The sequence below is a fragment of the Nothoprocta perdicaria genome, unplaced genomic scaffold (assembly GCF_003342845.1).
Source record: "Nothoprocta perdicaria isolate Ctin4 unplaced genomic scaffold, notPer1 scaffold_11, whole genome shotgun sequence".
Lineage (NCBI taxonomy): Eukaryota > Metazoa > Chordata > Aves > Tinamiformes > Tinamidae > Nothoprocta > Nothoprocta perdicaria.
Genome location: NW_020454205.1, coordinates 3,816,347 through 3,839,657, shown reverse-complemented (window position 1 = coordinate 3,839,657; position 23,311 = coordinate 3,816,347). Strand labels below are relative to the sequence as shown.

Genomic DNA, 23,311 nt, shown 5'->3' with positions numbered 1-23,311 from the left:
CTCCTCATGCCTCTCCATCTCCTCGTGCCTCTCCGTCTCCTCACCTCCCAGCCAGGGCTCTCTCATTTTTTTTCTTTCCCCCCTGCTGGTGTAAATTACTGTGACTTCTTGTACTTCGGCGGAGGCATGTTGATTTACACCGCTCCAAGACTTGGCTCGAAATACGTGCTGAGTGGGATGGAAAGCAGAGAGGCTGGAGGAATAGCAGTGTGCTATTTTGGTAAGGGGGAAGAAAGCGCTGCTTTCTTGGCGCTCCCCACTTCACACGTTTTCCTGCTAGCGCTTCCCATGCCGCGAGTGCTAATTTGAGGCAGGAGGCAGAGCCTGTGGAAGTCAACGGGGCTCTTTCCACCGTCCTCCCTGGGTCTGGAATCAGTGTTTTTGGTGCGTAAGACACGTTCAGCCAAGGACACTGGTTACCTGCCTGCTTTCCCTCTGGGGAAAAGACCTTACAGACAAAATATCCATGAGGAGCCCATTTCCAAGGGCACCTGCCTTGGGAGGGCCCATCACACTGTGCTGACCTGGGTCCCAGACCATGACTTGCTGTGATCTCTTGTGCTCCCCAGAAATGACGTTGCTTGGGGCAGATGCTGCCAGTGCAGCTCATATGGGACCTGGTGTCGCTTCTGCCCTGTGGACCGTGATCCAGATGGGTTCTTCAGGCTTGCCCAGCTGGTTGAACACCATCCAGCCTGAGGACATCACAGGGCCCCAAGTCTAAAGCAGCTCAGAGGCTCTTCTTGGAGGCAGGTAGTGGGGATTGAGGTTGTGTGAGAGAGGCTTGCAGCAATGCATTTGCTAGCGATGAAGTTTTTGGGCTTGGTCCTGGCTCTGCTTTCTATCAAGCTCAACTTTGCAGAAGTCAGCAGTGAGCCACATCATGGGTGTAAATTTGGATCCTGGCCCCTGATGCTTGTATGTGCTAAGCGAGCTGAAAAAGAACAAAACGGGAAACATGTTAAACCGAAAAGAGCAGCAACCCTCATCAGGGGCTGTTAAACATGCCGGTCCATATGCAACCTTTGGCTCGTGGAGCCTTCAAACTGCTGCCTGCGGGAAGCGCAGGAGTTTTGCCAAGGGAAGGAGCTCCCTAGACTTTCTGCACCCGGCCGCTTGCTCGGGGCCACCTCCAGAGGGACAGAGGGACCTTCAGGCTGACCTGACGTGGGGCTGCCGGCGCCAAAATAGTTGCCTGGGCTCAGCGAAACATTTCCTGTCCTCCGGTGTTGGGTTCGGGGCGAGGTGTTGGGTGTCAGGCGCCGCGTTGACATGGAGCTGGAGTGCGGAAACGTATCCGTGCGTGTGCGCGCGCGTGCGGGCAGCGCCCGCGGGCACCGCTCTCCTTAGAGCCCTCCTGCCCCGGAGAAGGGCGCTTGGTGTCTGCCCAGCAAGGGAAAGGACGGGGAGCGGGGTCAGGGAGGATACAATAGGATATTAAAAGCACATAAAGCACGCTGTGCTGCTAAACAGTAGCGGCGTGATGTATGTCCTCCACATGAGCATCTCTGCTCCGAATCCCACAGATGGGGCGGATTCACCGGCAGTGCCGCGGGGCTGCTCCTCCTGCCCAGCGGGAATGCTGCCTTTCCATTCCTGTTCCGTTCCCAGGGTTGGCCGTGGCGCGCAGGAATGCTGGGGGGCCCTGAAAACTGCACCCACATGGGCATTTTTCTCTTCCCCTCTTTATTTTTTCCCAACCTCTGGCTCCGCAGGCTAGATCAGAAACACGAGTGCCCAGGCCTTGTCCGGGCTGCTAAAATCCTGGGAGGGAAGGGTGGCTCTGAGGTCCATCTGGTTATTGATCGCGGCCATCTGGTGAGGCAGCAGCCTGCTCCTCTCACGTCGGATCAGGAGCGACTCCGAGAGGCTCCCGGGCGCGGGGAGCATCCCGGTCCGGGGATGGGTTTGGCGACCCATCCTGTCGCCACGCGCAGCTGGGAGAGGCCGTGACCCCCCTCTGCCCCCTTGCAGACGTTCCAGGCCAACGAGGACGCCACGGAAGTGGTGCTCAACAAGATCCACAGCCCCGTGCTCACCCGCTTCGTGCGCATCCGGCCCCAGAGCTGGCACAACGGCATCGCCCTGCGCCTGGAGCTCTACGGCTGCCGCATCACCGGTGAGCGACCGTGCCCCATACCAGGGCACGTGGGCGCCCGTGCCCCACGCCCCAGGGTGCTCATCCTGGGAGAAACCCCCGGGGGACGTTCACACTCTCTCCGTGTCCGCAGATTCGCCCTGCTCCAACCTGCTGGGAATGCTCTCCGGCCTCATCCCTGACGCGCAGATCTCGGCCTCGTCCATCCGGAGCTACGACTGGTCGCCCAGCATGGCCCGCCTCGTGAGCAGCCGCTCCGGCTGGTTCCCCCGCGTCCCCCAAGCGCAGCCCGGCGAGGAGTGGCTGCAGGTGGACCTGGGCGTCCCCAGGAACGTGCGGGGCGTCATCATCCAGGGGGCTCGCGGGGGCGACAGCGTGAGCGCCACCGAGGCGCGCTCCTTCGTCAAGAAGTTCAAGGTGGCCTACAGCATGAACGGGAAGGACTGGGACTTCATCCAGGACCCCAAAACGATGCAAGCCAAGGTAGGCACCGCCCGGGGCAGCAGGAGGGCTCCAAGGGGATGTGTTTCTGGCTGTCTCCCTCATGGGGTCTTGAGGAGTCCTCTCCTTCCAGAGGAATGGGAATTTAGACTCTGAATTTGGGCTATCACCATGAAACCCACTTTGGATGGGGAGTTCACCCTCCTAAGCCATCCTAGAGGCTGTAGGCTCCATCTTGCCTCAGGGTGGGCAGTTTCATTTCTCACTACGGACCAAAAGGTCCAGCTTTCCCCCTCCCCACGCTTGGTGCAATGGGCAGTGGCCTCTCATGCAGGACTGGGAGCGTCACCTGCAGACCGTGGGCCCCCTCATAGGTGCTGGGTGTTGTTCAGCACGAGCTGAAAACCGAGCTGAGGGAGAACACACATTGCTGCTGCTGCTTGCACCTCTGAGGCAGGAGGATGAGTCACGACTTCTTGGGAAATTTTGGCTATTTTGGACCCTTTTTTTTCCCACCAGTGCACCCTGCTAATTCCCGGTGCTTTCCCCAAAGCCTTTCCTGTGCTTTCTCCAAAGCTGCTGCTGATCTTCCTGCCAAGCAGCACAGGAGCAGCAGGGAGCTCAAGGAACGACCGAGTTCGCTGCTGCTGCTGCATGTTTGGTCTTCATATGACCACATCTTCTCCTAAGATTTGGGCGGACTTTAGGTGTTCCCAGTCAAACCCACATGTCCTAGGAGACCTGCTGCTGCCTGCTGCCCTGCTCACCAGCTTTTTGCCCGCTCCCTCCTGCAGCTTTTCGAGGGCAACATCCACTACGACATCCCCGAGGTGCGGAGGTTCGAGCCGGTCCCCGCGCAGTACGTCCGCGTGCACCCGGAGAGGTGGTCGCCCGCGGGAATCGGGATGCGCCTGGAAGTGCTGGGATGCGACTGGACAGGTAGGAGCCTCCTCCGCTCCGCTCCCAGCATGGGCTGGGGCTGTTCTGCCTGTGTCGGCTTCTGCCCACATGTTTTTCACCATTTATTTTATCGCAGAGGTGGAAAATGTCTCACCTGCCCCTTCTCCCAGTGCCGCCTGGTTGCTTCATAGTTTCATCCCCAAAAGCCAAAAACGTGCCCAACAGCTCATTCAGTTTCACCTTAGCCTTTCAGCAGCAGGGGCTAGTTGTCCTTTAGTTTTGTTGGTGTTTTTCTTATTTTAATAATCTACTTAAACCTGAATCTGGTCTCCAGATGGCAGTGAAAAAGAGGTATGATTTCCATTTTTAAACACGCATCTGTAGAAGGCATTTCCTTCTAAAAACTCTGCTTCTAGGAAGCCTAAAGAACACAGAGGTTTTCCCTTTAGTGGAGTCTCTGCTTCCCTCCTGCCCCTGTGACGTGCTGTGAGAGGCATCACCAGCGTGTGACAGCACAAAATGCGCAGAGATGCAGTTGTCCGCAACGCTCCGTCACCCTTGAGGTGGCCCGTGTGGCTTCACCACGTTGTAGAGAGCACCTACACCTCAGAGAGCATTTATAATATCAGCCTCGAGCGTCTCGAGACAAGCCAAGCAGGTAAATAACCGCAGCAACGAAGGCCAGTAGCCCAAAACTCATGAAACAACCGGTTGGCAGCGGGCTCCCTTCAAAGACCTGCCAGCCGTCCCCTCTGCGGAGCGGAGATTGATGAGCACTCGCTCGCAGCTGTTTTCCTCCCCTTTGAAGTCCCCCACATCTGGTTCCAATTGCTCCGCGGCTCCGCGTCCCGAGCGGCAGCTACCACCAGTTGCACGGCCGCTTGCTGGGAGCAGGGAGCCAGGGAGGCCGCTCGTCTTGCACTTTCCTTTTTGCACCCTGCGCCGTCCCCCCTGCTATTTCCATTATCCCTCCGAGCTGTCTTGGTGCAGCCCTGCCATGGCAACTGCTTTTCCAGGATAGATTTCCGAGGCTTGTCCGGGGCAGGGTAGCACCGCTGATTTACATCCGCTCAGCATCTGCGTCCCGTATGGGACTCGGCTTTCAAGGTCCTTCCACACTGTCAAATGCCAGCAATAAATCTCAATATACAAGAACAACAACCCAGAAAAAAAAAACGTGCCAGCTCCAAATAACTTGCAGCTTTTGATATGCTGCCTTCACCTGCTGCTTTTTTTTTTTTTCCTCTTTTATCATCTTTTCTTTTTTATGACCTTTTTCTGTGCCTGGCTGCTTGCAATTTGCTTCTTGGTTGCATTTGGAGTTTTATGGGGTTGTAACAAATTTGAACTTACAAATTAAAAGGCTTTGAGGTTATTTGGTATTTTACCATGAACAGAAGACAGCTGCTGGGGGAAAAAAAGAAAAAGAAAGAAAGAAAAAGAAAGAAAGAAAGAAAAAGAAAGAAACCGTGAGAGTTAATGTGCAGCATGTTTAATAACAGGAAACTAAAAGAGGGGAAAAGGAGCCTATGGAAAATATTTGATGCATTTAGCCATTTCCTTCTGCTTCTGGCTTTATTAAATGATATCCTGAAGGGTGTCGACACAGAAGCACAAGTCACCGAGCAAAGCTCTTTAGGAGTGGAAAGCTCAAAGCCGGGTGCTGCACCCAGCTAAGGCACCCGCAGAAGGGGAGCAGGTTGGAGCCTCCTGCCGCTGGCTGCTGATCTTAACATCCCTCTCTTTCTTCCTTACATTACCCCGACTCCGACTTGGAGGGTGTTTCACACGGGCCGTGTTGGAGAGAGAGGGAACTTGGACGGAGTCGTGCTTAGACGCGTATTCGGGAGCATGCAGCGTGAAACCAGATGCTGTCTGTGGCCGAGCCAGCGCGGGCTGGGATCTCTCTGGGTCCGTCCTGTCCGTGGTTACGTCATCTGTGGGTTGGAGGGACTTGTTCCGTAAATTGGCTCCATTAGTGGGAACGTTGTCTCTGTTTTTCTTGCCTATCATCTGCCTGGAGGAGACAAGAGGATGTGTTGCCTGTGATCTCTGCTGTCCGACACTGATAGCCAAGTGGATTGACAACACCGGTGATTAAGGAATAGATTAGGGATAGATTAAGGAATTAGGGACAAGAAGGAGGCCGTGTGTCTGCAGGAGCGCCCCAGTGGGGACCCTAAATCAAAGGAGTCCCGTGCAGAAAAGGCAGTTCACAGGGAGTTCAGGCCCTGCTGCCACGGGGTGTTCTTGTGCTATCTCTTCCAGCCCGTGTACGAACACGAGCAAAGCTCTACGCCTGCTTTCCTCCCACGTGGGCTTGTACTTTTTGTAGCCTCTATCCCAAAGGCTCCCTTGGCTCCATGTCTTTCAGACGCGAAGGCCACGGCGGAGACGCTGGTGCCCACCCTGAGCAGCGAGCTGACCCCGACCCCGTACCCGACGGACGCCGAGGCCACGGAGTGCGGCGAGAGCTGTGCCGAAGAGGACGGTACGTATCGGAGCAGCTCATCTGCAGCTCCGTAAGCGACGGCTTGAGAGCCAGGCAAACGCTCTTATCTTCCCATTTGCTCCTATACGTGGGGGCTGATTCCTGGAAAGCTTTGAGTAATGTCGTTAGCGATAGGCCAAGCTCAGAAAAAAAAAAAAAAGCCCCCGGTGAAGATCTGATAAGTGATATCAAGGCAGGATGCGAGAGCGGGAGATAGCGGCTAATGCGGTGCCTGGGGTACAGGGCTTGAAGAGCTGCTCCCCCCGCTCCCTTATGTGACCCGAAGCAAGTCACTTAGGGCCTCGTGTGGCGTCCCCTCCATACCAGCCCCCCCAGCTCAGTGTCATCAATTTGGGGGGTGATTCGGGACAGAGATGGAGGCCCCCGAGCGTGCAGGGCTCCTTCCATGGAGGAAAGGGCTCGACAGTGAATCACGACATGCAGAGAGGTCGGGTGACCCCAGGACAACCTACACCCTGGTGGGGACATCCCCCCAACTGGCACCTGCTTGAGAGCTTAGGAGGACAGGAAAGGGATCTCTGGACGGTGACTCGTCCCCGTAGTTCCCGAGGCACTTGGGAAGCTCATTGGGAACAATGAGGGTGTTCCCAGGAGCACCGGGTTTATGGAAAGGGAGGAGAAACAGTGCTGCTCTCGGAGGGCAGTGAGGGCCCCTGTGCTCCACATTGTTTTGTTTCCAAGAGTCGGGAAGCCCTCGGCCCCTCGCAGCGCCGTCCCCCGTGCCTATCGCTTGAGTCACTCGCCGCCTCCCGGCCTCCGCTTTGGCTCGCTGTGATTGAAAACTTCCTCTTTGCACAAGAAAAAAAAGTATGGCCTAAAACTGGTGCGTGTGACGTGTGCCCAGGGCTCGGGCCGTCCCAGCCCGTCCTGCGGCTCCGTGTCTCGCCCGGGCTGCCCGGCCAAGGGCGCCAGCCGGGGCCTCGCTGCTGCCCGCGGACGAGCCGCTCGGCAGGACGCTCCCCGCGAGCTCCTCAAGCTGTTCACACGGGGGAATTAGCTCCTGATGCTCACCAGAGAGGTTGGATGGCTAGTCCAAAGGTGCCTCCGCAGCAGAGCTGGAAACAGAGACCATCCCACAGCCCTCACATGAGACCCACGGTGTCCCCACGTGTCCCCGGTGACATTTCCATGTGAAGGTGGCAAGCAGTGAGTGACAGCCGCCGCGTTGACAGACTGGCGCCAGCGGTGAGATCCGTCACTCTGCCTTGCTGGAGCACTTGAGCTTCTCCTTTTGGAGCCAGGGAAGGGACCGCCGCGCGCAGGGGCGCTCCGGAAGCGCCTCTTCCTTGACATTTAAGAAGGCATTTAATATCAGCCTGCCCTGGGGCACGGAGGGAAGGTGCTGATTAGAGTCTGGAAGCACTTGGGGCGTGTGTATGTGCTTGTGTTGGTGCCCCAGCCGCAGGAGCGGAGCGTGAGCATTTGGATGGTGCAGAACTCAAGGCTGATCCCTGGAGTTGACGAAATATGAGACAGGTTAAAAGCGTCAAGTGTGAGGGAGGTTTCCTTCTTTCTGCTGTAGTTACAGCTTGCCACCTATTTTAGTTTCAGGTTGCTTTTTAATAGCACCTCCTCATGGACATCCCATTTTTTTTATCCAACCTCACTTTTGCCTGTTATTTCTTTCTCTTCAAGATTTCCACCTGCCCGAAAACTTCAACTGCAATTTTGATCTCCCTGAGGACCTCTGTGGTTGGTCACACGACTTGGACACGGGCTACACGTGGTCTTTTCAGCCTGCAAGCACCCAGATGGGCAGCGCCGACCCGAGCGCCGAGGCCGTGCCTGGTAAGATAATTAATAGCATATAGCAAATTAGGGAATGGGCTGATGGGCTTTCTCTGTGTGAGAGTGTCTGACAGTTGTGTAGCTCTTGAGAAGGCTGTGCAGGCGTTAGTGTTGTCCTCTATGGAGATTTCAGGTGTTTTGCTTTATTGGTTCACCTCCTATTTATAGGTCTGTGACTTTTGGCACTAACTCTCCCGCTGAGATGGCCTTGAGTCAGACTCTGGGCTGTGAATCCCCCGTGAGCACGTGGGCTCACCTGGTCTTTGTTCCACATCCTGAGCCAAGTGTCCTCTGTTGGACCCCGTGTTTTTTCCGCAGATCCCATTTCCTCTCTTGTGAGAGATGCCCTTCTTCCTCCCACATGTTTGCTCCAATGGCCTCTAGCGCTGACTTCAGCTGTGGTGCATCCTGGCCTGGGCTTCAGCCTCCTCCTCAGGCAGGACGAGTTAATCCCTAAGAACGCAGCCATCCGCCAGCTTCTCGGGGCTCAGCTGCCCGTTCGCCCTCACTCTGCTTCGGAAGCAGAACATGAACAGCAGAACAATCCGTGCCGGCCTTCCCGGTGATGCGCCGGAATCCCTCGGAGCTGAGCCTGCCTCCTCCCCTGCTAGAGCAACCCCTTTAGCTCCTTAGGGTCTTGGGAGTTCACCCCCGGCCTTCCCCTTGCCCTGGCTGACTTCCCACGCCTGTAGGCAGTGCTGAGGAGGAAAATATATATTCCCGAAACATACGGGAAGAGGGGAACCTGCCGCGCCGCAGCCCGCACGGGGCAAACCCCTTGGCGGGACACGGGGCCCCGCGAGGCACAGAAGCATCTTCACATTTCAAGTGTTTATCTCTGCAGCATTCGAGTGCCTTGGCAGATTAATATCTGGAGCCTTTGGGCTGCGGGAGAGGACACTTGCTGCCAGCCCTGGGCTTAATAACCCTCCCCACCCCCTGCGCCACAATAAGGTTTAATTAATATAAGCCTCCTGCAAGCGGGATAAAAATTACTTATTTTTATAACTCCGAGGCGATTTTTCATTTCATTTCCTCTCCCCCGAGTCTCCCTACAATTTTAGTTGGCTGTGGTGGCTCGGAAGGCTCCTGAACGTGAGCAAGGACACGCGCCCGGCCCCACATGGGGACAGCAAGGGGGCTAGCGGTCAAGGGCAGCACTGGAAAGTGCAGAGGGAAGCGGCTGTTTAAGTGACTATTTGCTCTTTCCCTGAAGTTTTTCCCCCCAGTTTTGGGAGCAGGGAATCGTGTGGCACCTTTAAGGGCTGCCCGGGCCGCGTCTCTGCCTCTTTGGAAAGTGGCAAAACAGAATTAAAATAGAATGAAAATGGATAAAAAATAGCCAGGCAGGCAAGGAGGAGCCCTGGCGCAGAGTGCATGGGGGAAATGACCGTGGTGAAATATCTCCCGCGAGGCGCTGGATTCGGAAAGCCTGCTGGGAGACGGGCCTGGATTCCTGGGCTCTGTCCCCATTCCGCTTCGCGATCCCGCCCCGGCCTTGGCTGCAGAGCTCCTTCCCCGGGCTCACAAGACGCCCACCGCTCTCCTGCCACTATTTTTACTTCCAAGATACTCTTGCAGGCAGCTTTTTTTAGCGCGGTGTTCCGTGGGCGCTCGGCACCGGGATGAGCTCCACGTCCTCCCCTCTGGGGACCCCCTTGGGGAACAAGGAGCCAGGGTGGCCAGAAACCCGGCACAGCTCCAGCTGTCACCCTGTCCTTTGCAAGCCTGAAAAATACCCTTCTCCCTTGCCCTGTGAGGGAGACTGCCAGGATTTTTCCCTCTGGATTTGCAGACCTTTCCCAGCTGGGAGAAGGCTCCCCATAGCTGAGGCTCACGAGTTTCAAGGAGCAGCATATTCAGGATTCAGGGATGCTGCACCCCTTGGATCTTTGCCATTGCGAGCAAGGCAGAGGCCTTAGGGAAAGTGACCCTGGTTGGATAAGTTGGGCACCTCGACTCCCAGCGATCCTTGAATGTCACCAAGGCTCTTGTTCCTCGGGAGTGAAGACCCAGCTGGAGCGGTGCCGGCCTCGCTCCAGGGCTCTGCGCCCACGAGCCGTGCGGAAGGGCTGGCCGAGGTGCTTTGCACCCTCTTGTCCCCTCCTTTTCCCTCAGCAGCACTAGGAAAATCCTGCATGCTCCTGCTGGAGCAGCGCGGACGGGAGCTGAGGCTTCCAGAGATGCCAGGGCTTGCGGGGCTGCAGGGAAACGTTCTTTGTTCCGGAGTGTTTCCAGCCGGGAATGTTTGCCAGGCTCTGAAGTTTCGTAAGAGCTTCTTGTACAAGGAAAACAAACATTGAGCTGTCTTTAAGCTTGACTCTTCACTATCCTTGTTTTTCCCATGGGATCATTAACAGAGAGAGGGTGGGGTGTTTTGGGTTTTTTTTTTTATTTTTTTTTTCTGCTGCGATTCATGAGAACATCTGCCCTCAATCCCGGCCTCCTGGCTGGGGTGGATGGGGCCCATCGCACACAGCCAGCTAAGTGTCCAGCTTGAATCGGTGGCAGTCTCGTTTGCTCACAGATCACGAGCTGGCTCCTGCATCAGGCAACAGCCCCAGTGACCCTCTCGGGCAGTTTACTTTTTTCTTTTAACCTTTTTAACTTCTTTCAAACTTTTTTCCTGCCCACGTTTGTTGGCATGAGGTGGTGAACGGGCCAGGTGCTCCTCGTAGGTGCTGGGAAGCGCTGCCCGTCCTCACGCGGCCGTACAGGGACAGGTTTGTCCTTCACGCCGCCAGGTCCGCGCCGGCTCGTGTGGGATGGACGCGCTCCACCACGCTTCCAATGTGGATCCGAGGAGCGGAGAGCTAGGTCCTAACTGCAGCTGCTCATCAGCTTGTCCCCATCATGTCCCCTTTGCCTTGATGCTCTCTGGTCCTGTCACTGGTCCCCGGTGGGGCTGGCGATGCCCACAGGGGGACGCTTCTCCCTCACCCCCCAGAAGCGCCATCCACGGTGACCAGCTGAGCATCCAGGCGAGATGCTCCAAGCGAACGGCCACCCAAAGTGACATAATTCTTATTTTCTCTCTCTCTTTCCTCCCTTGCCGGCCGCGGCGGAGCAGAAGGCTGGCGCTTCCTGCAGCTGCGGAGCGGCGGGCGGCGGGAGGGCCGGCGCGCGCGGCTCGTGAGCCCCGCCGTGCTGCTGCCGCGCAGCGCCGCCTGCATGCTCTTCCGCTACCAGGCGTGGGGCGGCGGCGCGGCGCTGCGCGTGTGGCGCCGCGCCGCCCACGACACCAAGGCGCTCTGGGTCATCGCCGAGGACCAGGGCGACGAGTGGCGCGAGGGGCGCATCATCCTGCCCAGCTACGAGGGCGAGTACCGGGTGAGTAGCGCCGCGGCGGCCCGTCCGCAGCGCCGTGTGCTCCTCAAGCCTCCCCCGTTGTGAATGGTTCTTCCTTCTGTTTTCCCTCGTGTTTGGCTCCGTGCGTTTGCTGCCCGCTGCCGTGAGGCCAATGGGTGACGTTTCCCTTCTGCTCCCCCGCAGATTGTGTTCGAGGGCTTCATCCGCAGCGGCCACCCGGGACAGCTCGCCCTGGATGACATCCACCTGGGCACGGACATCCCCCTGGAGAACTGCATGGGTAGGTGCAGTGCCACAAAGCCCAGGGGTGGCTCCTCTTGGGTGCTACAACCTCTGCTGGTCTTGATGGGTCCCCTCTCGCTGGGTCCCGCTTGAACCTGTAGCACTTAATGCTTCAAACCTGAAGCACTTAATGCTTCAAACCTGTAGCACTTAATGCTTCAAAACACAGAGCGTTGCGACCAAGGTCCAGTGACCAAGGTCCACGAACTGCCAGCCCTAAAATCTTGCCCCTGCAAGTGCCTAAAACTGCAAGAACTTGTCTTGGATCACTCCTAACCACGGGCTGTGGCTGAGAACGTCTCACATAATTCACGGGTCGTTTCCGATGTCACCAAAATACCAGCGAGCAGCGGGATAACTGACACCAGCTCCTGGTTTTCGGATGGGGAAGTGATCTGGTTGCTTTGCAGCCTGAAGTGAACTCCAAGGAGCTGCAATAATTTTTTCCTTTGACAAACGTGTCATTGGCGTCCTGAGCTGGAGCGGTGCTTTCAGCTGCTCCTCTGACTCACGGGCCTAATGCGGGAGTAATCTAAAAATAATCACCAACCTATTACTCCTGCAGGAAAGCAAGCAGTAATAAGCACTGATTATTGCTTTTCAGAGCCAGTAATTTGTGACAGATTACTTCTTTGAAGCATCTTCAAAGGGAAAAACAGAAAACAACCTTTGTTTCTTGGCGCTGTCAGAGAGAGGAGCAGGGTGCAGGCAGAGGGACACGTTTCCCCTTATGGACACTAATGCCATTGGGGTCCAGGACCCAAAGCTCTCTTGGATAAATCCTAGGGGTTTCCAGAGTTTCCTCATGGGGCCAGGTGGGAATTGCCCTGGATGGCTCCGACCACCATGCCAAATCCAAACGACCCTCAGCCTCGAATGTATTTTCCCCAAAGTCCCAGACTCCTCTCGCTAACCCTAGGTTTTATTCTGTTTTCTCTTCTTTTGCAGAACCCATCACAGCTTTCCCAGGTGAGAACTTCCACCCTTCAGGTAAAAACCGCGCGCGCTTAGTGTGGCCTCTCGGGTGGCATGGGCTTTCAAAGCAAAAGAGACTGAACTGGGCGCTTGTGCTGTTCGGGCAGCAAAAGGGCGAGCGTGGGATGAGCCGGGGACGGTCCCCCCGCTGAAATGGGGCTGTCACCGAGGGGCTCCTGGAGCCCCATGAGGAGCAGAGTGGAACGAACGCGGGGTGGCCAGGGCTCGCGCGGGCGCCGGGAGGCTCCTCCTGGAGGTGCTGGCAAAGGTGGCAGCGCCGGAGGGGCACGTGGCCGAGCGGCTGCGCGGCGCTGGGCCGGCGCTGGCGGGACGACCAGCAGAACTGGTGCCTTGAACAGCCTAGCGCGAGCCCCGGCTTCGTAAGCGGCGTCTTCCTGAGCACGGCCCCGGTCGTCCCGCTCCGGCCTCCGGCTCTCCGGGTGCTGGAGATGCAGCTAGTCTGTTTGGAGGGGTTGGGTTTCATTTTGCTGCCGGCCCCCTCCAGGCTGTGTGAGGGCTGTGTGGCGATGGGAAGCAGAGCGGGGCTCCCTGGAGCACGTGAGGGCTTTGCTGGCGCGGGGAGGCGCGCGGCCGGATCCGTCCCGTCCCGGCGCGGCGTTGCGGCTGGCTGCAGTGCTCGCCTGTCCTGCTCGCGGTGCCGCTGCTGCGGCCTCCTCCGCGCGGTTGTCGCTTACACCACTCGGCTCCGGTGCTCCCGGCTGGCTTCCCAGGCGGCACCTTTCCCGCCCCAGCCTTGGAGCGTGAGCGTCGCCTCCTGCTCCAGCCTCCCGCCGCTCCAAGGGGCTGGCGATGGGCAGGCTCCCCGTGCCGGGAGGCAGCTTCGTCCGGGCTGGCAGCGAAGGCTCCGAGGAGGAGCCCTCCGCCAGCCTCGTCCTCGCGGCAGGTCAATGGGAACGGGCACAGCCATCCTTGCTCGCCCCGGCCTCCATGCAGGCAGCTCCATCCGGGGCACCAGGGCTTCCCCCTACTCTCCCCTTTCCCACTCTTCCCATCCATAGCTTCCCGAGCCACAGGAGGTGCCGGGCTTTCTGTGACAGGGAACACGGCATGTTCCGTCGCTGCCCGAGACGGGAAGCGCCGGGGGAAGAGCCGGCCGCGCCGGCGAAGGGCCGGGGCGCGCGTGGCGGGGCGTCCTGGGCGTGCGGCCGCCTCGCAACGCTGTTCTGTGTCTCCTCCGCAGGGGCCACCCTGCCGCCAGGGAGCGAGCCCACAGTGGACACGGTGTCAGTGCAGCCCATCCCAGCCTACTGGTATTACGTTATTGCCGCCGGAGGTGCTGTTGTGGTGCTGGCGTCCATCGCGCTGGCCCTGGTGCTCCACTACCACCGCTTCCGCTATGCGGCCAAGAAGAGCGGCCCCGCCATCGCCTACAAAACCTCCCACTATGGCAACGGGGCGCCCGGGGCCGTGGAGCCCACCCTAACCATAAAGCTAGAGCAAGAGCCCGGCGCGCGCCGCTGAGAGCCCGGCGCCACGGCGGAGAGCAGACAGACACACAGACAGACACTTAAAAGACTCCAGATGCGTTGCCTCAGTTTTGCACTTTTCTCCTTATCTAGCGTCCGTGTGAACTCTTAGACCTCTCCAGCCCTCCTCCGTGCCCCTGTTGTCTCCCCTCTCCTCCCGCCGCCTCCCCGAATCTCTGACGAACGTTTGTAAACTAGAATGCTGCACCTGGGATCGCCGGAGGAGACACGTCGCCCGTCCACGACCACCGCGGGGCCGGCCCCTCCGCTCGGGGAGGCCCTTCTCCCTTGCCTTGGGAGCGGGTTGGTTTTTCGGTTCGTTTTTCCCTCCTTGTCCCGCCGCCGGGAGCGCCGAGGGCGAGCGTGGAAGCGCCGGCCGGGATGTGGGAGCGCGGGCGGCCGGTGCAGAGCCCCCCGGTGCGCTGCTTGTCCTGCCACTGCTTGCCCAGGGAGCGCTTCGGGGCGGTTGTGTATTTGTTTGTTTGTCTGTTCTCGCCTGCCCTCGGGACGGCCCGAGACCCGCTGCGTTCCGTGGGAACAGCGCGATGCTTTTTGGTTTTCTGTTGCCTTATGCCTCGCTGTGGCGGGGATCCCTGTTATCCCGGCGTGCACGCGGAGCCCGGGGGCGTCCGGGGAGGCCCCAGCTCCTGCTTTGCATCCCGCCCTTCCCGAAGCCCCCTCAGCCATTGCCGTGCTGGGGGTCCCTGCTCGCCGCCCGCGAATCTCTTTGAAGTTGCCTTATGCCAGAGGAGCTCCCGGTGAATGTGCAGTGTGTGTTCAGGCCAGCCTTAGGGGAGCGTGCAGAGCTCGGCGGCGCCAAGGGGGCCGCTCAGCTCCGTCCTTCCCTCGGAATCCCAGGTTTATTTATGCCACGCGTAGCCTCGCGCGGGGCGCGGGCGGTTTTGCTTGTGCACGGGGAAGGGGGAGAGGCTCCTCGGGGTCTTTCTGCTGGAAATGGTCACGGGATGAGTGTAGTTCCCCTTCCTTGGTGTTGTTTCTTTGCTTTTTTCCCCCTCTCTGCCCGATTCGTAGCTGCTGATTCACAGACAGGGCCAGCCGGCTTGCTCGGCTGCACCGAGTTTCGCACGGGCTCGCGTCCCAGCAAAGCCCGGCCAGCGCCGCGGCCGGCGTGACCCGGAGCCAAAATGCCTTATCCACATTGCTGCACGGCCGCGCGCGCGGGCGGCTGGGATCCCTCGCTCCGACGGCAAAGAAAAAGGAAAAGGAAAGGGAAATGTGTCCGTCCTCGCGCGGTCAGAGCCGTGGCCGGTCCCGGGCGCCGGCAGCTCCCCGCGCGGCGCCGGGGCAGCGAGGAGGTGGCACCTGGGCGCTGCAGCCCGCATCACCAAAGACAAGCGACAGGTCACGTCGAGGTTTTAGCCCCCTCCCCAGCCCCGGCTGCCCCCCGCTCCTCGAGCCGTGACGTCCCCAGCGTTGCCCAGTTGCCTGTGTGTGGGAAAAAAAGATAAAGATTTATCTTGTGGAAATTTGAAACTCTTTGCAGATGTATTGTGTGGAATGTAATAAAATGACGATATTTTTATACAAACACCTGAGGTTTTTCTCCTCTCTTTGCGAGGCAGAACGCTGGCGAGCGGCACGGAGCGTGGGGCCATAGGGGCGCTTGGCTGGCGCGGCCGCCGTGGGCGCCGCGGTCCTGGGGCCTCCGAGCACCTCCACACGCCCGGCCCGGGTCCTGCAGCTCAGCCAGCCGCTGCAAGAGCCCGTCCTGCAGCGTGCGACGTGCTCCTTGTCTGCGGGAGGAGGAGGAGGAGGAGGAGGCACCTTCGTGGCCCCACGGGGAGCTGCTGCTTTCAGGTGCCCCTTTGGAAGTCCACGGCCTCTTCGTTCCTTCACAGTGTGTTTGGCTGACGGTCCGAGTGGTTTTTCTTTCTTTCCCTCCCGCGTTTGCTTTCCTCCTCTTGTGCTCTGCACCCTGCCGCTCGGCTCCGCTTTGCAACGGGACTCCCTGGCTTCGCGAGGAATTCAGAGCATCAACCAAACAGGGAAAAAGGAAAGCAGGTGGGATCTCTCGCTCAGACCGTTCAAACACAAGCAGAGCCAAGGACCTGCATCTCCCTGGGTTTTTTTCCTTCTTTTCTTCCTTTTTTTGTGCCTGCCCCACTCGTGCAGCTCAGCAGTGCCCATGCACTTGTGCATTTTGCATCCTCGCTGTCCCGGCAGAGCTCACATGGGAGGAGATGGGGAGTCCAAGGGCAGCAGACAGCTCGTGAGGAGGATTTTGGGGCCAGCCCCAGCAACAGGACAGACTTGAGGCTCTCGGCTGCTCCTCTTGCATCTACCTGCCGGCCTCGTCTCCTCCTGCCAGCGCCGCTATCCTGAAGCCAGTGTACATTAAAGCTCCTTAATCCCTGCAAATAGCTATTCCCGCCTGCGAACTCGTGCGGACGTGGTCCTCGAGGCGCTGCTTATTTCGGAGGAGCATCTCCTCTTTGGGCTCCAGGTCCCAGAAATCAGCTGTTCCGATCGCACACAGAGCCGCCCCTTCTGAGCATCCAGCCCTTCCCGGCGGGATGCAGGGCTGGCTTCATCCTTGCAGCAGGAGCGCCCCGATTCGGCACGCGCTTCAGGGCTGCCTCCACAAAACCTTTCCTTGCACTTAGATCCGGGGCTCCCAATGGCTTCCTCACCTTCCTTGGCCTAATAATTTCTTCTTTAGTTTTTCATTTTAAAATATTGGGTTTATTGTGGCTGAGGGTTGCCTTTTAAGAGGGAAGCTCTGCGTTGACCCAATGGAGAAATTTTCCCCCTTCTGCACAGGAGCTTGTGGATTTTTCTGTGGACTCTTTCCAGAGTGAGGTGGCTTTTTGTCTGGCTCTGTTTTCCACAACATTGCTGCGATTTGCCACAAAGGAGCCTCATTAACGGCAGCGAGCGGCGCTCCGCTGCAACGGGAAGGTGTCTCTGCCACGCGCGGAGCAGAGCCCGCCCCGGCTTCGCTTCCCACCGGCACCGGAGCTGAGACACGTTAAAGACTCAGGAAACCCCACTATGGAAAAAAGTGATGTCGGGTTATATGTTTCCACAGCCAGCATAGAGAGCTGAGAACAGATATAAAAAGTCCTGCCTAAGGAGAAGGGTGAGGTGATGAGGAGGCAGAGCGCTCTGAAGTGTAAGTTGGAGTCGTATTAGCATAGGGAATTGAGAAAACTGCTGAAGGAGTAAGTAGATTTGGGGCTAGGGGGTTTGGCATAAATGTTCTATTTTCACATTTTCCCAGTGCTCTTCCCTTTCAAGCTTAAAGAACTGATATTCCCCTGAACGCAGTGAATAACTGAGACTTTCTTTTTCTGGCTTTTCCCTCCAAACTACCCAGGGGAACAGAAAAGTGCCGAATTGTTAATGTGTTGTCACACACAACTCGGAGGAGCTCACACGCCGCGAAGCAGAGCACTTGCAACCTTGCACTTGGCTTCCTCTGCAGGCTGCGGTCCGGTTCCCACCTTGGCGTATGTTGGTGCAACCACCTACGCTTTCCATAGGGCTGCGTGGGTGAGGCTGCCGGCAGAGCATCGCCGCTCGCCTGCAGATGCCGCGGCGCTCGCCCGGCAGGCGCCTGCGAGCGGGAGCTGCTTGGCAAGTTCTTTCCCACATGTGCAGCTCCAAACACTCACACGAGGCCCCCGGGCACTTCTCCCAGCTCGAAGATGTTGCCATGTGGGCCCGTCGTGCCGGGAAGTGTTGGGGAAGCGCGTGAGCTAAAATGAGGGTTTGCAGAAGATGTTGTGCGCCTCTGTTTCTGCAACAAGCCGGCAGCAGCGGCGTCGTTAGCAGGCTTATTAATGCAATGCTGCTCATCAAACGGGACCAACGTTGTCTCCTGTGCCTCGAGAGGACCGTGCCTAGGTCCTCTTGAGCAAAGCCTTGAGTCCTTCCAGCAAGGACGGCCAAAGGCCGTTCTCAAACTGGTATTTGGGGAGAGATCGGTAACGAGTGCAGAGGAATAAGGACCGTGACCATCAGTCAGTTTTATGAATGAGACTTCTGCCACTTTCTAGTTTTTCTGATCTCAAGGTGCCGTTTTGGCTGAGCACCTCGGGTTGCAGTCAGGTTGGAAAAGCCTAAAGAGGTTACAGTGGAAGAAAAGCGTTTTCTTCTGGAGTACTGAAAAAGAAACACCGTTTCTGTACACAGAGGTAGTGCTGGGAAGAGTACACAGAAAGGTACTCACCTCTGCTCCAGCTGCGACGCGTGCGTTTGGTTACTAGTGCTTGATCTGCGCTGAACAGCAGAAAGAGAAATGGCACCACTAAAAGGGACTTGGATCAGAGAGATGTTAACGTAAATGCCTAGAAATGGACACCCATTTACCACTCTCCCCATTTCTGCCAGGTTTTGCATTAAAGCATGTAATGACGATACCCGACTCACTCAAATTACTGGGAATTTGTTTGAAACCCAAAGAAAAACTGGGTCACCGGAGCCCTGTGTCCACTAAGATGTGCAGGGAAAGATGAAAAGGAGAGCGTGCTAAAAGGCCCTAGCATTAATAGAAAGTAATGAAAGTAAAGTAATGGAAAGTAATGGAAAGTAATGAAAGTAAACTCTTGAAAGTTATAAGGATAATGCCCGTGAGCATGTTAATAGTGAATTATGGCCATTATGGAGGCAGCGATGACAATATTTTAGTGCTGTTCAAGTTACCTGGATTCTTTGCTCTTGAGTCTCTCTGTTTTCTGCTTAAAAGCTAGTTGTTTGATAGACAGGAGATGGGATGTAGTGGGAAGAGCCTGTTGTTGTCGTGAGGGTACAAGAGTATTCGCTGACATTCACCACACGAGGAGGAACTTTGCAGTGGTCAAATATTGTTTTCCTCCGACAGGTCCCCACAGTGACCATTGGCAATGATGCCTCCGAATGGCCTTTTTAAACACACAGTGCTTCCCATTTTGTTGTTCTAGTGAACTTCCCAAGACTGGAGGATGACTTTCCCATCCCTGAGCAAGACTTCGAAGACAGCGACGATCATGGTTGGTACCGAAATGCCACGTGGCAATATATCCCGGGGGAATCTAGCTTTGTAGTGGCAGGTGCCACAGTTATTCCCAGCCCTGAAGACATCTTCCATAGCTGGGGATGGGAGCAGGCTGGCACAGCCTTTCTGCTGGGTCTTGCCCGTTGTGATGAGACTCTCAGTTGTTTCATCCCTTCCCACTCTGCGACGTCGTGCAGAGCTGTGCAAGGTGAAGAAGTAGGTGATAGACTGCGGAGAGACAGGGAATTAGGAAGCCTTTCCCACTTGACCTTTCTGTGGGCCTCTCATATAGTCTTGAACAAATTAGTTATATTTAGTTTCCCTCTTCTTACAACCAATCCATCACCAATATCATTCCTCCCTTCCATAGCTCTGTGTTTATACCACCACGTCTAGGCAATGGCAATGCTGGTCTGAGAAGAAGCAAATGACTCAGTTCAAGCCAAAATTTTAGCAATTTGAAAGGTTTTTGAGGAAGAATTTCTTTCTTTACTGTTAGGATGTCAAAACCCTGGAATGGGCTCCCCAGAGAGGTTGTGGAGTCTCCTTCTCTGGAGGTCTTCCAAACCCATGTGGATGCAACCGGATACCCCGTGCTCTAGGTGTCCCTGCTGGAGCAGGGGTTTGGACTAGGTGATCCCTGGAGGCCCCTTCCAACCTCAACCGTTCTGTGATCCTGTTTGTGTTTTGAAAGCTGCTTATCCTTCCTACCTCACAGAATTCCCCCCAACTTCCTCTGAAGGAGGAACAGAGTGCTGCTGAAATCCTTGCACCCCGCCAGCTGCTCTGGCTCTTAGGCCTTCACGCAGGTTTTAGCTGGAGCTTTTCCCTGCCTTGAGCTTGAACCAACGATGTCATTGCTGTGTGGTTTTGGGGTAAATAAGCCTGCTTCATGGAGGCTGCCAGAGGTTGTGAGACATACGTGGGCAGGTCCCTGGTGAGGCAATGACGTGTTTGACACAGACACTCCAGTACTTCGAGGTGAGGGGCAGAGAGAGCGACCCACAGCCCAGTGACAGGAAAATAGTGAATGACATCAGTGAATTACCGCCCTGGAGCTAAGGACTTCTTCTGACCATGGCAGATATATTACCTGGTACATGGCAGTTTACCATATGTCATTGCCTAACGTTTTGTAGAGTGTCATGCCATCTACGCTGAGAGTGTAATTTAGGTTCTCTGAGTTGACCTCTTGGAGCATCCAACTTTCTTCCACTTTATGAACGCAAGGGTGATTTACCTTTCATTCGCTGAATTATAGATCCCCTTCCTCAGTGCCAGACGTGGACCCCAGGGGACATTGCCCACATCTATGTGAGTTTGCACAGACAGTAAACAGCATGTGTGAGTGCCCACTTGCAGAGGAGTGAGACAGGAGTCCTCCAGATTATCTAAGCAGCGTGTATGAGTGCCTACTTGTAGAGTGAGACAGAAGTCCTCCAAATTATCTAGGAGGCTTACAAACGTCGGCTTCAACGTTGCTTAGGAGCCAAAGCACACTCGTGCATTGAAGTGGTGACTTAGTGTCTGGACAAAGACGTCGTTTAGTTTTCTTTTCTTTCTTCCCTTTTTCAATGGCAAGCAATCCTGCAAAGTCAATATATTGTATTTGTGCTAGGACAAGTGGAACTGAACTTTCAAGCGCTAATTGCTGCTTGCCTGGCATTCTGACTTGCAAATGGAGAAAATGAAGTCTGGGAACTGTGACAGGTTTGTTTCCATAATTCTGAACCCAGAGTCCCAGCGAGCAAAGTGCTTGTATGCTGGTCACGTAGACCAAGATGCAAAAAGGAATTAGGGCTCCTATATTTCTTGGGAATTGGGTGCTTCAGCACTTTTGGACAGGGGTTGCCTGCCAATATGTACTGCCTGAGAGTGCAGGTGGCATCTTTGGCCATTACAGCCTCACGTAAGAAATGAGTCGTGTGGACAAAACAGTGATCCCTGGATAATAAATGCCCGTTTCACTGCAGATTACTTTGGATCGGATAGGAACGACACACTGTTCTCTACTAACTCTCCAGGAACACCCAAGCTGGACAAGGAGAAGAGCTGGCTCTACACCTTGGACCCCATCCTGGTCACCATCATAGCGATGAGCTCCCTCGGCGTCCTCCTCGGGGCCATCTGCGCCGGGCTGCTGCTCTACTGCACCTGCTCCTACGCTGGCCTCTCCTCGCGCAGCTCCACCACGCTGGAGAACTACAACTTCGAGCTCTACGACGGCATCAAGCACAAGGTCAAAATGAACCACCAGAAGTGCTGCTCGGAGGCCTGAGGGGGACCGCCTCAGGAGCTCCCTCGACACCGCGGTCCGGTGAGGAGGGCCGGTGGGGACGACTCCGTGTTTTTTGCTGTTTTCTACGGGAACTGAACGCCGTGATCTCCAGCGGCCCGGCCGGGAGGAGCGAGGGAGCGGGGAGGCCGCCGCCGGCCGCCACCACGAGGCCCCGGCTGGCGGGCTGGGGTCGGCGAGGCCTCGCACAGGCGTTTCCACGGCCGCGTTTGCTGGTCTCCCTTGTGCGTGGCAGAGCGGGAGGACGGGGTTGGGTTTTATTTTCCCCTTTTGGATGTGAGAAACTAGATGTCGGTCACTCTTTCCCACCTCCTCTCCCTGATAAATTGCCGAGAAGGCTGGGGGATTTCTTCCGCTCACCTGTCCTTAGGAATAATCCCCTCTACACATACACAGACCCTGCCCCTTGTCGACCCGCATCTGGATACTGTTTTGGCTGTAGGGCTTCGTGGGCATCCCGATAAACTCGGGAAGTGACAGTTTCTAATCCTGAAGACGGGGCAGGTCGCTGCCCTTGGGTTTCCTCCTCGTGCCGGGGGAAAGGCACGCGGCAGCGCCGGAGGCAGCGGCAGCGCTTCCCAAGTCATCTTGGGAAGTCATCCCAAGGGACCCGGAATGGAAAGGGAACCCTGCGAGTGGAAGCACCTCATTGAGAGAAGCTGAAGAGCCTTAAAGTGATTTGTGAATAAGAGCCATTTATTGAATCCAGATCTTGGATTGAACAGCTGTGGCCTTCGTGGGGAAGGCCTCGCTCTGACTCTCCCACCCCTCATCATCCTGCCTCCTTTTTCTTTCCTTTTTTTTCCTCTTTTTTTTTGACGTAAGGAGAAAATTGCAGCAAGCAAAGACGGGGTCCGTGTGGCTGCCAAGGCCCAGGCTTTGGAGCAGAGGTTGGGGCAGAGGCAGGAGCCAAACCCGGGCTCTGTGACGCTCCCTTCTCCCCGGCCACGGGCTCCTGCCAGCACCGGCATCTTCAGCCCTCCCTGCTTCACATCAGCAACAGAACCTGCAGTCTGATTTATGAGCTACATCTTGGATTCTTTTTTTATTATTATTATTTGGATTTTTTTACTTTAAACAAGTGCCTTAGAAGTGTTTCTCCCCCCATGCGGTGATCAGTGCTGTATCAGACAAGTGAGGCCTTCATCCTTCCCCCTCGTTTCGCTGCTCTTCACTGGATCTCTACTGGGTAGAGCCTCGCTGGAGAAGCCCCATCCCTCTGCGTCCAAGTGCTCCGGCTGCGCTGTCCCGCGCTCCGTGCCTCTCCACCCAGCTGCGCCACCGAGACGGTTCAATGCAGAAAAGCTCAAGAGCTGGGCCCCAAACCAAGGCCTTCATCTGCAGTCTTGCACAGGTGGAGCTTGCACGTGTAGAAGCTTTCCCAGCGCATTGGGCTTGTCTTTTTTTTCCGGAGCTCATTGGAAGTACCCGAAATGCCCGGATTTTACATTAGCAAACACTTTTGGCTTGGGGATGGATGTTTCCCGACACACACACACCCCTTCCTTGCTAACCATGGAGCGCTACAGGTGCAATGCGACACGCCAGCCAGCTTGCACAGCCCTCCAGGCAAGTTCTTAGGGGGTAAAGAGAAACAAAAACAGTAAAAACTGTCCCTTCTGGCACCGCTCACGTGTGGGAGGGCCGTGGCGGTGCAGAGCCAGGCCACTGCCAAGCGGCACTGCTGCTACTGCCCCATCTGACCCCGCCGGAGGGGAAGGACGGGTGGGAAAGGACCGTGTTGTAGAAGAGGCGACGTAGGCCAACGATAGGCGCGAGTGTTTAAGTTGAAGCGGTGAACGTTATGGTGTCTAGTGCAGAGAGCAGCGTTCGTGTCTACGTATATGCAGGCGTCGTGTGTTTGCACCCGCGCGGTGTGTGGTGTGTCTGTGACGTGTCCCGTGGCGCTGACTCGTGTTCTTGTAGCTATGGAGCCGGGGCAGGGGCGTCCTGCCGGCCTCGGCGCTGCCGCGGCGCCGGCGCGGGGCCCAACACGCTGCCGAGCCCATACCTCACCTACCTCTGCTGGGTGCTTCACTGTTCCGCTGCGGAAAGCGGTGTGCGGTTGTAACCTTAACAGGGAGAGAGAAAGGGAAAGAGAGAAAGGGAAAAAAAAAAAAAACAACAAAAAAAAAAGCAAAAAAAATCAAGCAAAAAAAAATCAAGCAAAAGGCAGTGCATTCAACTCGTTGCATCCTCCTCTGCAACTGCGTTATGGTTGCTGAGC

At 56.5% G+C, this 23,311-nt stretch overlaps 1 protein-coding gene across 1 annotated transcript in view; it reads left to right on the top strand.

The window, feature by feature from the left end:
- The window catches only part of NRP2 (neuropilin 2), a 34,661-nt gene extending 13,514 nt beyond the window's left edge, over positions 1–21,147 (top strand). The window contains exons 9-18 of the mRNA XM_026048394.1: positions 1,975–2,119; positions 2,232–2,581; positions 3,334–3,478; positions 5,814–5,930; positions 7,587–7,739; positions 10,810–11,069; positions 11,232–11,328; positions 12,279–12,299; positions 18,715–18,783; positions 20,762–21,147. Coding sequence (XP_025904179.1) covers positions 1,975–2,119; positions 2,232–2,581; positions 3,334–3,478; positions 5,814–5,930; positions 7,587–7,739; positions 10,810–11,069; positions 11,232–11,328; positions 12,279–12,299; positions 18,715–18,783; positions 20,762–21,066 — 1,662 coding nt within the window. The 3' untranslated portion in view covers positions 21,067–21,147. The remainder of the gene's footprint in view (positions 1–1,974; positions 2,120–2,231; positions 2,582–3,333; positions 3,479–5,813; positions 5,931–7,586; positions 7,740–10,809; positions 11,070–11,231; positions 11,329–12,278; positions 12,300–18,714; positions 18,784–20,761) is intronic.
- The last annotated feature ends 2,164 nt before the right edge of the window (positions 21,148–23,311 follow it).